The sequence below is a fragment of the Cuculus canorus genome, chromosome 8 (assembly GCF_017976375.1).
Source record: "Cuculus canorus isolate bCucCan1 chromosome 8, bCucCan1.pri, whole genome shotgun sequence".
In the NCBI taxonomy this organism is placed as follows: Eukaryota; Metazoa; Chordata; class Aves; order Cuculiformes; family Cuculidae; genus Cuculus; species Cuculus canorus.
The window spans coordinates 20954467-20970676 of record NC_071408.1 but is presented as its reverse complement, the minus strand read 5'-3'; the positions used below and the strand labels follow the sequence as shown (position 1 = coordinate 20970676).

General features: G+C 37.8%; 1 protein-coding gene across 3 annotated transcripts in view; it reads right to left on the bottom strand.

Annotated features, from left to right (window-relative positions):
- DAB1 (DAB adaptor protein 1) overlaps positions 1 to 16210 on the bottom strand; it is a 449364-nt gene that overhangs the window by 124398 nt on the left and 308756 nt on the right. For 2 of the 3 annotated variants that reach the window (XM_009569159.2, XM_009569158.2), the window contains exon 5: positions 2189 to 2388. In XM_009569159.2, the coding sequence (XP_009567454.1) occupies positions 2189 to 2255 (67 nt within the window). In that variant the 5' untranslated portion in view covers positions 2256 to 2388. Of the gene's footprint in view, positions 1 to 2188; positions 2389 to 3924; positions 3979 to 5137; positions 5316 to 8458; positions 8588 to 9586; positions 9660 to 16210 lie in introns of those variants that run through there. The other variant, XM_054073181.1, reaches the window with a different exon arrangement.

Here is a 16210-nt window from a genome sequence, read left to right as displayed (position 1 = left end):
ACTGCATAATCAAACTCATTGATTAGTAACATTAGAGACTTCATGTTACCACTTGCTACTTGTCACTCCTTGCAGTTAATGAACTTGGGGAAAAAAGAAGTAGAAAAAAATTCCTTGTTTTTCACACGTCCATCATTTAGACTATAGAGAGGAAGGGTCATTCACTGAAAGATATGCAAATACATACAATTCAATGACAAGTAAATGAGCACACCAAGTTTCTCCTGACTTTCATTATATAGGATTTGAATAGGAAACACTGTCTGAATTGTATACCTTGCCTATATAAAGCCCTGTACCACAAGGGCTTTGGATGGCTAGATGTGATCAGATGCACTCAGACTTGCACATAAAATACAGAACAAGATTAATTCTGGAGATGTGCTACTGCCATACACTGCCCCTTTCAGATCTTCACACAGCTGTAAATGCTGCATGACGTCTGACTGCTGCCACAGAACATTTTATAATTCTCATCAGTAAAGGTAATTCTCAGAATTTCCATTTGGAGGATAGAATCAGATTTTGTGCAGAGAAGCATTCTGTTATTATGATTTATGAAAATGTTTCTAGAAGTTGGATGCTGAATTTTATTAACATAAATATCAAGTTCCTAAAATGGCTGTTTGCTGTTTTCAAAAGTTTCACCCTTCAGCAGAAGAAATAACGTAGAAGACATATAAAAAAGATAGTATCCGTACCGCAAAGAACTGGCATTTTTTAATTTCTTCCCTCCCCGAAAATACTGAGCGTTCATACAACCACACCACTGTTACTTTCCTTATTTGCCTTAATGAGTATCTCTCTCAGATCACGTTCTCATCGATATCAAAGTTCCCCAATTTTTGCCTTTACAAACTACAGTTTTATATCTTAAATGAATCATGTTCTCCTTGTGAGTTCAGGCCTAGTGTAGTCATACGGATTCTAAACCATCTTCTCAAACAAACACTTAAAATTTTTTTAATCGTTCTTTTTAAAAATTATAATAAAAAGATTTCTGATACAAAAGCTAAAACAAACACAAGGCTTTAACCACTGGGTTGGTAGAACTGCTACAGTAAAAGGTACAGCTGTCAGGAAGTTGAACAAGCTATTTCTTGGATATCTAAGATGAGTAAAATTTGCTTATATACAGATATATAAGCAAAGATTAACATTTTTTTGTCTTAAAAAATGTAAAAAACCCCATCAGAAATGGCTATATCACACACCCACAAAAAGAAATAGAATGACAAACTGAAAAGCTCACACAGAAGCTCAAATTTTGCTGCCTCAAGTATTAGAACTGTTATGATTTTTTTTGCTTTACTTTCTTATTTTATTTGAGCAATTCATACTAAATTTGTTTTCAATCTCACTTTCATTATCCACATAAGTTTTTTTAAAAAATGAAAGACAGTGACACAGAACAACGTGAGTTACTACTAGAACTCAAGGTCTTGCCCTCCAAGTTCATCAGTACTTAAAACCACAAGCAATAAAATGGCTAATAAAAATCTAACGACAAAAAGGCCCTACTAAAAAAAAATACTTAGTACTCCTATTCATAAGCACAAAATTCATATAGTTCTATTTCTCACACTTGTCAATCCAAAGAACTGCCCTACGATCTCATTCAAAATTGTAAATACAAATACAAACTTATCCAACCAACTCATTCATAACTTCTCCCTAATTCTGAGTTTTCCTCCTTCTTGTTTATATTTCCTTTACCAGATTACAATTAATCTATTTCTAGATGGCTAACTTCACAAAGTATCAATAAGATTCAACCTCCAGTGACAGAAAGTGCATTTATGCTCTGGTTAGTTCAAAACAAAGTAGAAACAAAGCCTTTAGAAGAAAACTTATTTATCAAAAAAAAAATTTGTTATCTTTGTCTAACAGTAATTTTTAAATTGCATTTCCATTTGTGAAACAGTTGCAGTCGACATACAGATTAGACATTAATTAACTTTGATGCGTAATTTCTTTCTTACATTTTAAAATACACTTCAATAGGATATAGATTTTAATGTCAGAGAATCAAATTCCATGTTCCAATACCAGACTTCATCTAGGCTTAACAAATTTTACTTTCACTAAGCACGCACACGACAGAAGAATCAGAGATGCATAAAAGGTGGTTGATACAAGAGCTGATTAAGTACAAAATACATATGAATAAAGATAAATGAGTCACTACCTTTCTTTTTGGAGTCTTTCTTTGTGCTGGTTTTAACAGCCACTTGAAGTTCTGTCTCAGTTGACATCCTATATTCTTAGTCCTCTTCACACAGATCCAGGATCTCGGTCAGGCTCATTTAGAACGTCTCTCCAAGAGAATAATTTAGCCTTTCAGATACTATAACCCAAACAGTTCATCTCATTCACTCCTTTCGAGTGCTGTTAAAGAAGGAAACAACAAGTAACTGTCATTTTCAGAATTCAAAACATAGAAAAAGCTCAACCTTTGCAAGCTTACTGAGAAAGAAACCTATGAAGTTCTCCACCTACAGAGTCCACTACCCACAACTTTAGATGCTTAAACACAGTCATCGAGCCCTGTCTGAGATGTTTTGGAATATCTGTGATGTCTTCACAAGCTCGAGACACCACGTAAGGTGTACAGAAGACCTGTAGTTCTGGACCAGCAGCTGGAGGACAAAGACTATGATCTGAGAAGTAGCCAGAAATGCCACCAACACAAAAAAATTCTGCAAGGACTTAATTCTTAAATGCAACACTTCCAAAGTAAAAACATATTGTCAGACATTAAGTTCAAATTTTTACTCCATAAATGCTCTTTTAGTGTTCTTTCAACACTTTTGTTCTCCTACTTGAATAAAAACAAATGAAAAATGTATTCATTACTTGTAATGAGAACATCATACTTCACCACCCCTCTTGCTTATGATAATGTTTCCACTATAAAAGAATCTGCCTCCATGTAAACAACACTGTAATTCTTGACACTTACTCTGTAATTTTTCTTGCAAAAAACCTCCAAAAATACACTTTATTAAACCTTACAGTTTCCACAAAATATAAATGCAAAAAAGATAACATTTAAGGAGCAAACTACATCTTTACATAACATATATTTGTTTGGGAGATACACAAATGTGCCAGCTGTAAACCCACAGCAGTTAACTGCAGAAATGTGCTGGAGCAGTATGAGGCTGTAAGGTTGCAAGTAGGACTGGGGACATATGGGCCACAAAGAATACACAGAAAATAAACAACTGAGCAAAGAATAAGCTGTCACTACGATTCTTACTGCTGGTCCCTCTTGCTTTGAAGAATGAGCCACTTACTTCAGCCAGTCTGTCAAGGGCAGAGGACCAGACTGTCCTGAAGCCATTTGTCGTGATGTTCCCTCACTAAATGCATCTTCTTACTGCTCTTTGTTTTTGTGAAAAAGTTCTCATTATTAGCACAATTACAGTGAAGTCCATCTGGCTCGTCTGAACAGTTGCCCAGTTATTAAATAAGCATTTAATAAAGAAATTAACCCGGCATATCAGCTGGTTAGCTGGCCAGAGATTAACTACAGCTGTATTTATTTACTAATGTTGCTTCTCTGTAATTTAAGAAAGTAATACACTGCAAACACTCAAATAATTTTGACAGTTTAAATCACTTTTCACAGTAAGGGCTGTGAACCCACTATTGCTTTCAAATCCATGCTCTTTTAACATTCTAAAATGCTTCAGCAACATTACACCACCGTGCACCGTCTGAAGTGATTTAATATTGCTGAAGTGTGTCAGAAGCTTTCTTTAATAAGCTCTTCAAATCTGTATGTGTATTATGGAATACTGAAAGATAGCTTTTCAAAATCTGCTGAACTGATTTTGAAATACAAAACTCCCTGTTCCTCCTCTGTGGAGTTTGCTTAAGTGCCACACAGCTAAAAGGAGGAAAAATAAAGCAACTCACAAATCAAAGTTGCAGTCCTTGCTAAACACGCCCTTCTTGGAATACCTGCATAAACTAAAAATATTTTGATTAACATTTTTTTTGTTAAAAAATATCTGAAAAGGAAAAAGCAAATTAAGGCTGATCAGAGAAAGAAAAGGAATAAGGCATCAGCCCCTTAACTGACAGTCTTTTGGGATCTGAAGCGCCCGTTGGACAGGTCCACAGCCAGGGAGATGTCTCTCCCCCAAACACAGTAACAGTCGGACACCACGTGCACTGACCACTTGGCGTGGCGTGGACCAACGCATTTCACTGTGCTGTGAAGGAACCATCTCACCCTACCACTGACAGACTCACTCTTCACTTACGCTTGAAATCCCCCCAGCAAACAGGGAGGAAAGCGCTGAAGAGAACAGATGTCCCTCACAACCCCCATTCTCCTTCCCCTCCCCCTGCACGCAACCCAATTTAATAATATTTAGTTTTACAGCACAGTAGGGATGCATCAGTCTTTACAGCTCAATGGCACTTGCTTACAGCATCTCTCAAGTCACAGCTGGATTGACTGTTTATTTTTCTAGAATTTGTATTTATATTTATGTAAAGGTTAAATCTTTAACTCTGCAAGAAGCACTAACATGGACCAGTTAACAAAAGAAAAAAATTATAACAGGTCCATTTACAATAAGAACAAACAAAGTAAAAAAAAGAAAAAAACAACACCAAACAAAATACCCCCAGGGTCAAGAGTTAAGCAAGTTTTAATGTCTTATATCTTAGAAGACTGCTTTGGGTCCAAAGAATCAAGAATGTCATCTCCTGTTGTCAGCTACTTTCAACAGGAAAGCTGAAATAGCAGCATCTGAATGGCACTGAATATTTTAAAATAACAACATATGACTGCTATCTCATTTGAAACTCTCCAGAAAAGCTATATCCCCTCGAGGCTATCCCACTCAGTAATATTTTTTGAAATGAATGCATGTCTATTTTTGGACAGGTTCAGATATTGATTTACTTTAAAACCTAATCAGGTCATACTCTCGCAAGCTCATAGATCCTTGAATAAAGTAATAGGTATCTTTGTAAAGGAGCACATAAACATCTGTCAGATGCAAGCCATAGTTCAAACTGAATTTGCTACAGAGACAATTCCTCCAAAAGTATAGGTCTTTATGTAAGCTACATTAGTAAACTTTCATATACTGTCCATATTTCAGCCATTTATTACCCAGATGAGAATGGCAGTCAATCTGCTCTTCACCGCAACAGCTTTTATTGTCTCCTCCAATCTAGGTCACCGTCGTTAAAATACTACGCTCTTCCAACTGTGGGAAGTACAGCAGCATGTGTTTTATCAATGAGATGCTATTTTCTTTGATCAGTCCTGCCACATTTCTCTTCCTGTTCTAAAGACAAATTTTGTTAGCTGCATTTAAAGAAAAAAAATCCATCACTTTACACATATCCAACTCTAACGATCTTGCATGCTTTGTTACTGTTCCAGCTATTACAGTGCTATGTGCATGCCTCAGCTTTTCATAAAGAGGATTCAGAGTTCTTCATTTTAACAAAATACTGACATTTTCTGTTCCCTTATTAAGTGGATACAGCAGAAACACAATCAGCGCATTCGGGAATTAACTGGCTTTTAATTCCAAGTGAAGTCTTAAGCCTGCGTTCTGTATTACTCCTATACCAGCATAAAACCCAAAGCCTTAGTGAAGGAACATTTTTGTAAATTCACTTTGCGGTTAGGATTAGAACAGGTTGAACCTTTTATGCAAAAGAAAACTAGTAACAATCTCCACCAGCCTCCCCTACGCGCTTGTAAAACAACACAATTTCTGTCAAACCATTTGTCTTTTCAACCACGCTTGAGTGAGCTCATGAAGGGGTTAATAGGCGACTTCCCCTGGCCCAAGTTATGAAGAAGGTCAGACAAGATGATCATAATACTTCCCCTCTGGCTTTAAAATACATGAATTTATTAATTTTCTTTAGGGCTTCAATACTTAAGAAGTTCCCCCCCTTGAAACCAGTTTCCATCTGCTTATGTAAAGGAAAAGCAGTCTTAGAAAGGATTTGTAACTAAGCCCTGGCATTCCCTAGGTATTTAAGTTCTCCACAGCCCCAAACTGGGATTTGACAGGCTCTTCCCAAGAGGATGGGTACCTCCCACACCCTGATTTGACAAAACAAAAACCATGCTACCATCCCCAAATCATGCTTTTATACCTCTGAATTCTTGCAATTAATTTTCTTTTCTCCAAATCACCCCATAGACTCAGGGAATGTTAATGCCCACAATTATGAAAGTGTGAAACAAAGCCCAAGCAGATTAAAAGGGCAAAATAAAGGTGACAAAATTATTTTAAAAGTGCTGTGATCTGGGAAAACTGAACAGTTCAAGCGTGAAAGACTAAGAAAAATATTACTCATCAACTTCTCATATGACCATGAATCCCAACACAGAGAACTTGTGTGACAACATACAAACAGATGGTGGAAAAAACCATCCTTGCCACCAGTGCCGTTTATATCCTCCAGAGAGAGGAGGCCATGAAATTTTTGGAGCTGCTCATATCATTTTGTACTCATCAACTCATTTCCCTAATGGTCAGGTCTTGCAAACATCCTGCAGGAAGCTTTTTGGTATCACAGTATTAATCTTTTACAGAAGGCACTACACTAACTCCAAACTCAAGGGACTGGTGCAAAACCAACTGAAGTATTTCAGTTAATAAGGCCTATAAGTAAGAACCAGAAAAGGAGGATGACGAGGTAGAAGAGAAGGCTTAAGCTACTGACACAGAGGAGAAAATGACAAGGAAGAGAAAAGCAAACAGGAGAAGACATCTATGTAGATACTTCATTAAAGGAAATTCTATAACAAAGTGCATTACAGTTCTGGCTGGCCTGCAAAGAACAATCGGTGACGTTGCATGTGACTGGCTTCTCTTCTCCAGTTTTGTCATTTACCCACAGAACTGCATAATAAACTGCTTCTAGTGACAAAGTTGAACGACTCTGTCATTGCATAGCATGTCAATCCCTACTTTTCCTGCCATTCCTTACCACTATTTCTGTACCCTGTAAAGGTGAAAGGAAGTTTACTGTTCACGTGCACAGAGATCCTACCAAAAAGCCATTCCCTCAGCAGACGTGGTGAAGGTAAATGCCCAGTTTAGCTTCTTGATTCCCCTCTAGCAAACTGCAGACGCTTCTCTGAGACCCAGCACCCTTCTCCTGCCACCTCCCCAACTTACAACGGCTTGCAAAGACTCACAACCACCTTCATACTTTGCTTGGCTTGATCTAAAATAAGCAAGTACTCCTCTCCACCATGGATTTTCTATATATTAAGGTGAAGGAACGATATTTCTGTGCTTTATTATTCTGACTGTACTACGTCTGTAGCGAGTTACCAGGACGATTATTCCAAATAAACCCTCTTCAATTCTTCTGACATCAGAAAACTACTTGGTCCTCAAACCACAACATTTAATTTCCCTTTGAATATTTGCTATTTGTTTAATTGTATGTATAAAATATGTACTACCTTCTGAAAACAAGAAACGTGTTTTCTAAAAACACCTACGTGTAACTAAGGCAAATAACACATTTTATTAAATTTATTTTGGTTTACAATAGGCTTCATTATTCTATCTCTAAGGGCATCTTTCAGGCATGCCACGTAGTTCCTCAAATGGTGTAAATAACATCACTGAAGCTGATTCACCACCAAAAGTGCATCTTGCCAAAAAAACTGACCTATAAAATATCTCCAAAGTAAGATGTTTATTAGTCTTCCAATGACAGCAGGAATAATTACTAAAATTCCTCCTGGAAATCACTCCATGTAGTGGTGAGTACTACATTCCACCTCACCAATTATTCACCAGAAGTGCTGTCAATTTTCTACTCATATAAAATGCTGACTGGATTAAAATACGCTCTTCACAGAAATTAATTGATTTCATCAACATTTTTAATGGGAAATTACTAACTGTTCATTTTAATATTACAGTTTCTATTTTATATTATAGAAGACATAAACACTGGAAACAAAGGCAACACAGAAGAAATCGACTTTGCTGTAACAGGATTTTTTAAATATTCAAAATTATGCCATTTTGCATTTAGGAAAAAATACATGATGTTGGTTCATAATTTCTCTGAGGAAGAATATTAAAATATTTAAAAAAAAAAAGCCAGATTTGAGTCAGTCACTACAGACCGATATAAAAATATTCTTATTTTTTCTTCTTCAATGCTTTCAACACGAAATTTATCCTCTTAAAATAATTACTGTAATCACAATGTAAAATATTTTTTTCTTAAAAAAAACTAAAACAACCCAACAACCACCCAGCACCGAGAACCCAGAACTTGCTGCTGTCCTGTGCTCTGCTCTACTGCTGGCCAGAGCTAACGCTGTGTAATTCCAGTGCTGCTGTGGTCCCTCCAGCTGTTCTCAGTCTATTTTCCAATAACCAGGTATTGGCTTCAACTCTGCCAAATCCCTTCCACAGGTTTTGTTAACACCTACCTGTTCTTTGAGCTATGTATATGCCTGGGAGCATCAGCAGGCATCGCAAGTAGCATTACTTTTAGCAGTCTTGCAAGGCTAGATTGGACAGAATCAAATCCCAAATCTATTACCACAGAAAATTAGAGGCTAGAAATCAAAATGGAAATTACAATTACTAAAACAGGTGGTGGTAGCACTGTATGCCTTCAATTCCAGGAGAAAGCATGCGAGTCTGCTGGAAAAACACATTTGCAGCCTCGAATGAAACAACTCGGTCCTGGAAAAGGCTTAACACACCCAGACCTCCCTGCACTCTCCCATCGGACCCTGGGAAGAACACAGGTACGTGTTTGCTTCTCCTCTACCTGTGTAGTAGGGAATGCAGCTCCAGCCCAGGGAGCTGAAAATGAGTTAAACCTCCTCCGCATTCTGCGGGGTACTAATAAAACACATGCTGTTCCTTTAAGTGTTTTTTTCCTACTCAGAGATGCGAAAGTCCACTCAACGTGGTATTTGTAAGCTTTTGTAGAGTATTACATTTAAAAAAGCATTGCCACTGAATGGAACAGGCTTAAAACCTTCACATCATTCCCTCCAACACTGAAAGGCTGCTATGTTACCAGATAACATCGGAAGACGATCAGATTGGACTAGAGATTCACTCTTATTACAATGAAACTGAATTACCTAAATGCTTTTCCTATATAAATTCCATTATGACAGGACTTTACTACTCCCAGATTACCACATTGCTGACACTGAAGCAGAAAAGAAAAGAATTTCTGATAATACTATGCAATAACAAACACGAACCAAAGTTCACAACTGCCACAAATACTACCCAGGCACAGCTTGACCACGATCTGAGTTCCACTAGCAGAAAAACTGCTTCACCTCCATTAAAGCCAATAAAGTCACACCAGCACAAAATCAATAGCGTTACATTTGACTTATATTGGTATAACTCCATTGATTTTAATGGAGTTGGAGTTACACCAATTTTATGCTAGTGTATCTGCATTAGTGTCAGTGAAGTTATGCCGGCGTGACTGATGTCAACAGCCCCAGACCAACCAACCCCTGTATGTCTAAAATTCAATGTCATTAACTCTTAAAGTAATAACAAAATGCAAACCTGTACATTACCAAAACAGGGTCTTTGAAATCTATTTTTGCAAAGCAGAATAGCTCTTTTGCGATCCTCTGGAACACAGAACAGAGCGAGAATAAGAAGGGAAAAAGGACAAAGTACACAGTTGGGATCACAGTATTCTGTAATTAGAGCTGTTAAATGATTACTAAAGTGCAGTGGTGCAATCATCACACTGAAGGAGAAGTATGCAGTCACAAACATCACCAGAGAGAAGGTAAAAGCAATGTCAGAGACATCACGTTTTATATTTAAATGCAAATTCCTCACAATCAGAATGTGCGCCTTCTAATTGGAAGAAAAGGTTATGGAATTAAACGTCTCACATCCTGGACAGCTCAGCATGTTTTTAAGTGGCACAGTAAGTTGAAGGCAACTTATTCATCTCCTGTCCTTTATAGGAATATCTTAATTCAGCTTTTTAATTTCAAGATTACTTTCCTAATATTGCAAAGAAGACTGAACTGGGCTTATTCTCTCATTCATTTTAAATAAAATAGAGCATGATACTTAAAAAAGATCCAACTTAAGCTACACTTGGAAATCTGAAGCATGGCTTGAAGGGATGCTTTATACTGGCTTTCTTAATGGACGTGAATTTTGTACCAGCTTTTCCAGGTCCCTTTGAGATTTGTTCAGCCACACGAGTTAACCTATACATCATGGCCTTCAATTTTCTGAATGCTTCCTGACATTACAGCAAAGCAAAGCAAACTTTCTTAATGTCAACAACAACCAAAACCCACTATGCCAGGATCTTTATTCACTGCTATTTTTCAACACTCAGCCCTTGTTCCCTGACAGTTAAGTATTAGGAAAACTAATCAGAGGACTTCACCTCTCTGTAAACAGCCTTTTGATTTATTACACCAAACCCAACCACCAGACTTCTACCAAAGTTCATTGACTAGCAAAGCAAAGGAGAAAAAGCAAAAAAAAACTTTCCAGGACTGTAAGTATGAATTTACACAGACAAGCAACAATTATCTTTACCTTGTTCTACAATCAACAAATATCAATTTCTTTAAATAGTAAACAAGCTTTAGCTACAAAAATACTTTTGACAATTCTGTTTAAATACTCCAGTCTTCAAACCAGTGACCATTCATACAGGCAATTCCACACAACTGGCTAAGACGAAGAGAAGGCAGATTGGTGAACATTACCAAATAGAAGCACTGTGGCTGCCCTATCCCTGGAGGCATTCAAGACCAGGCTGGATGGGGCCTTGGGCAGCCTGATCTAGTGGGAGGTGTCCCTGCCCATGGCAGGGGAGTTGGAACTGGATGATCTTTCAGGTCCCTTATAACCCAAACTATTCTATGATTCTGTGATTTGAGAACAGCTGCTAGATTTTACTGGACAAATTTCAAACCACAGATAATTTTCTTGAATTCACTTACCTGTTTTCATCTCATTGTGAATGCAGTACCTTGTATCTGATTATGTCATAAACTGCCCACAAATGCCTCTGCTTAAATCAGTAAGAATGTTAACCACTTTAAAAGTGCAGAAGCACCTCCCATAAGAAGTCAGGCTCTCTGCATTTTCTTTTCATGGGTAGGATTCAGCAATGTTTATAAATGATAAAAGACAGCACTCTTCCTACAGCTGGAAAATATGCTATAGGGGGAACAAAACCCCACCCAACAATCTAACTCTTGAAACCGCACAGGCCACATGTTGTCTTCTGTATCATAACTCCATACAGAGAAATATCCGTACAGGAAAACACACTAGTCTCCACTCTGTTATGAACGTGCAACTGGAGAGGTCTACATAAGCATATATGCATGCACTTACAGATTCAAAGCCTAAGTGCTCAGGTTAGGGACCCTGTAAAAAGTATTACTTAAAGAAGAAGAAAAATCAAGGCATTTTCAGGCTAGAATGTCAACAACAACAAAAAAAGACGCTCTTGATTATTCAGATGGGGAACTCTTAAGCAACTAAATGGGTATATGGACCTGCACGAGTGGTAATGCATCACAAAGCCACGCTTAATTTCTAAACATTTTTTAAAATAACCCACATAGGATGCAGTGAGGAACCATTCACCTTCTACTGTCATGCTACAGTTTATTCTCTCTTGGAAGCAATTATAGGACAAATGCCAAGCTACAGAAGGTATTTTTCCAGCAGCAGCATCTGGCTTCTTGGCAGACTCCTCAGGCAATTTTATTGGAAGCTTTAGAGATGCTATTGGGTCAGTCCTAGTTATATTGCTTGTGAGCTGTCTGGCAGTTGCTTCTTCCTAGATGTCATAATCCTTCTGATTTACCTTGAAGGAATTAGCACACTTTTATCCATTTCAAAAACAGTTGACCTGCAAGGCATTTAGCGGCTATCTACAGAGACACAGTAAAAGTCACTGGTCTAAATCAGTGTACCTTCAAACTAACAGCATTTCAGCACCCATTGCCTAATGCATCATCAAGAAAATAAGCAAGCCATTCAAAAACTGTGTGTGCATGTCTTACTAGCAAATTGAATGCATTCCCTATGATTAAAGGAAAAAAATTTAACATGCATGAAAAATTAATTAGTCAAAAGAAAAAAAGGTAAGCTGGGGCAACAGCAGATCTGTGCCTTTATTTGATATGAACTGCTCTCCCACACTGAAGACAGTACTGCGCTGTTTCTTGTAGTAAGGAATAGCGAACATGAAGTCAACGAACGCTTCTGGCATAAATTGAAATACAGGGGGATGCACTTAGTCAACAGAAGGAAAACAATTCCTAAGAATCTGCTTCTTGCATATTGTCCATTAAATGCAGTGCTTCTGAGGGTAGAAGAGGCACACAGAACTAAAGACATCCTATGTCCTTTGCTCTCTCTGCTGTCCGTCCCTTCCCCCCCTCCAACCCCAGCAGCTAAGATCTGCATTATTCTGCAGCTGTGATCATGATTAATCCTCATCCAGAAGGACGAAAGACAGGATGCTGTTATTACTCTCCCTTTTCGCATACCAACAAAATCAAGTCCAGGATAAAAAGGCTTTATATCAGTTTAGCGCAGACCTCTAGAACTAATATAGAGAAAGGGGACAGAATGTGCATTTACAGTCCATCACACAGGTAGGATCCTCCTTTTCAACAGACTCCCATGCAATTACTTACAAGAAATTAATAATAATTTAAAAAAAAAGTGCAAATACGTTCATTACTACTACTGGGGTTTTTTTAAGACTTTCCCACAAAGGTATGCCTGGATGTCTTCTTGTTCCTTCCCCTCCTGTAAGCTTTCAGAGAGGTTAGAATAAGAAACTCTCACAAAGCCCTGCACCAGGCTATTTTCTAGGAAAAACAGTCCTAATGCCCAAAGGTAAATATTACAGGTACAAGATACGTACTCCATAATTCAATAAAGGGCTATAGATCTTGGATTTTCAGTCACAGTATGCTGAGCAACATAAGAGAAGATTGACAGCACTAAGAAAGATGCACATATCCAGGTCAAACAAAAAGCCAAACGGAGCTCTGTCATCAGCAGGGTGCAACTAAATCCAACCAGACACAGAATTCAGACTTAGCTAATGTGAATTGACTAATATAATTCCATTTTATGCAGGGCAAAACATATTCTGATTACAGGCCAGCAACACTCACAAGTTCTAAATTTAGGTAGCATTAGGGTTAGGTGAACTGTTAAGTGAACTAATCCGAATTTTATCCATATCAAAGATTCGTATTATCCACAAATTAACTTCTCAGATTTAAACCATGTATTCACTCTCATTACTTCATATGTCTTTTGGATATCCCCAGTCATTAATTACAATTTCTGCAGAATCACAGTATGCATTGACAATATAGCCCGCTTTTTAAAATGCTGTGTAACAGCACACACTGAAAAATCAATTATTTAGGCTCCAGTACCTGAACAGAAGTTACCGGCACACTAAAAAGCAAGCCATATTTTAGAGGAGATGTAGAACAGATTCCCTTGTTTACAAGCTTGTTTCTGCAAAGTATTAAGCAGTCTCAATAATCAGGTGAACATCTGAATATACGCTGAAGACTAAACTTCCAGAGATGCCCTAGATTTCACTGACTACACAACTCAGATGAAAGTTGCACACACAGGCAAACAGAGGGCTTCCTGGATACAGCAAAGATCTAAAATATTTTTATAAACTGTATTTGATCATACAGTCTCAACAAGGCCTGTGAGTTGAGAGAGCAATTAGGAACAGCCAGCAAATGAGCCTTCTTCAGCACAGCAAAGAACATCAATCAAAAAAAAGAAGAAAAACATAGATCTACCTTGTACACTGCTTTCCTGAAACATCTGGTACACTTAAGATAACGTACATTATATTCAGGGATAATATAACCTAATTTGAAGTAAAGACTGCTATAATGAAAAACTGTTGTTTAGCCAGCCAAGTTTCAAGCCAAAAGGTGAAGAACATCTAATCATCTACAATGAGAGGGAATTTAGAAATGCAGAATTTAATTACTCCACTTGGAAGGTAGCCAGGACTATTGGGTTAAGCACCTGTGCCCTTGTGAAAGGGCCATGGGAACTCAAATGACTACCAGTGGTCCGGCCCTCAGCTCTTTCTCCTTTCAGCAGGACACCCTTGGCAGCCACAAGCCCTCTAGGTATGCACCAGGTAAGAACGGCAACTCCTGCATTACAGCATTCCCAACTGCTCCATGGGAGCTTCCTTGCAACTCCCAGCATTAGGCAGCCCTGGCCTTGCTCAGCTTGTGAAATCCGACAGGCTCTCAGTACAATATGGTGAGTCTGTAGATGACGTCCAATTAAAGCCATTCAAATAAATAAATATTCAATGAAGTTGTTGCCTATGTGTCACCAACACTTTTGTTTGTTTGGGGTTTTTTCAGTTCCACAGACTAAATAGCAGGCAGTAGTAATATTAGTTTTGGAAGACATGTGATGTTTGTATTACCCACTCAAAGTTAATTAACGAAAATAATGACAGAGTTACAAAAATCAGAGATGATTAAGAACTTGAAGACCATCCTACCCATTTCTCTGCCAGGGATGATTTATTCTTAACAGCACGCTCTTCTGTTCTTCATCAAACTTTAAAAATTACACCAGCAGTAAGAGTCACGTCTCCTTCCTTCAGAGGCATTCATACATTCACACTGATTTAGAGGAAGATGTAAAATCCAAGAATAGAGGTTTTGCCAACTTCATATGATTATTCTGAGTTAAATTCTAGGAAATTATCTTGAGCAATTACTCTCATCCCTTACTGCACATACATTTCAAATACCTGTAATCCTCAACTCTATCAGTGTTAAACCAATCTATCCCCTTCAGGTAAGATCTAATGGCAAAATCACGTACCACTGGGTTTATAACCCAGACTATTACAGCCTCCATTATTCAATATTGCTTATTATTTTGTACTTACAAAGTCAGGGAGATGTGATTTTATTGCTTGCAAATCATTCTTACATTAGTCTTACGCTGTTATAACTTCACTCTGCTCTTCCAGATAAGCTTTTTGCTTTCTGCATATTTAAATAGTAACTCTAATTATCCCTACTTGATTGCCCTGCTCTTGCAAAGCCTTTCCACAGTATCATCTGCAGTGTATTCTTCATCCTACTTAGATTTGAAGAAGTCCAACATACAAGGAAAAAAAAATACTATTGACATGGTAACAGATGAGCAACAAAAAATTTGTTCCTTTGTCTAAAAATACTGCTTCTTTCACAAACTATGCTTACAAGAGTCTTCTGGATTTATTTCCATCCACAGTCACACAAAGCAGTTCATACTTCTAGTACACAGGGACACAGAAGCTACACGTGGATACATAGGCACTAAAACTAATACTATTTAACGCATTAACTCAGGCAATCCAATCAAAGAAATGCAAATTATGGTATCCCAGATCACAACAATAAAAATCTGATTAAAAACTAATGTTTCTTACAAGTATTTTATTAGTCTTTTTGGTCACTTTCATAGTGATTTTGCTGCTGTGGTTACTGACGAGGCATTTTGGTTGAATTATAACAGTGTTCGGTAACACATGTTGTTAAAGTTGCCTGATATTTCCCATTATGAACATATCACCTTAGTATCTTATAACTTTACCACAGTGTATCTATTGAAGCTGAAACCTTCCACACCACAGAGCAAAAGCAATGATATATACAGTTAAAATTCCAAGATTTTGTCCTGCCACCCCGAGGCATGAGATCATCCCTTCCTTCTACCTTGCTCACTGAGCAAAGTTTACTACAGTGACTGCCTTTATCATGCAATGCTGATTCCTCCAGCATGTACCTGTTCTTTTGCACTAAGACTTTATGTGGAAAGAAAAGTTACTAAGTGACTGCATACAGAACTCTGCATTGTTATCTTCCATCTGGACAAGGTTAAATTTAGCATTTCTTTACTGACGTGCTTGGTTCTGTAACAGTAATTAACATTTTTATGTATATGTGTAACAACACACAGGAAGAAGAGGCAATGCAGGTGTACCACAACCATACTGCAGTGCCTTCTTCAATTCAGCTTGCAAGCCACATTCCATCAGCAAGTGTTCCTGCAAACATTCCTTCAGCAATATGTGGTAAGAGTCTGGCAGAAGTGACTTTCTCCCAAGCAAGACTCTGGTAGAGCAGGAT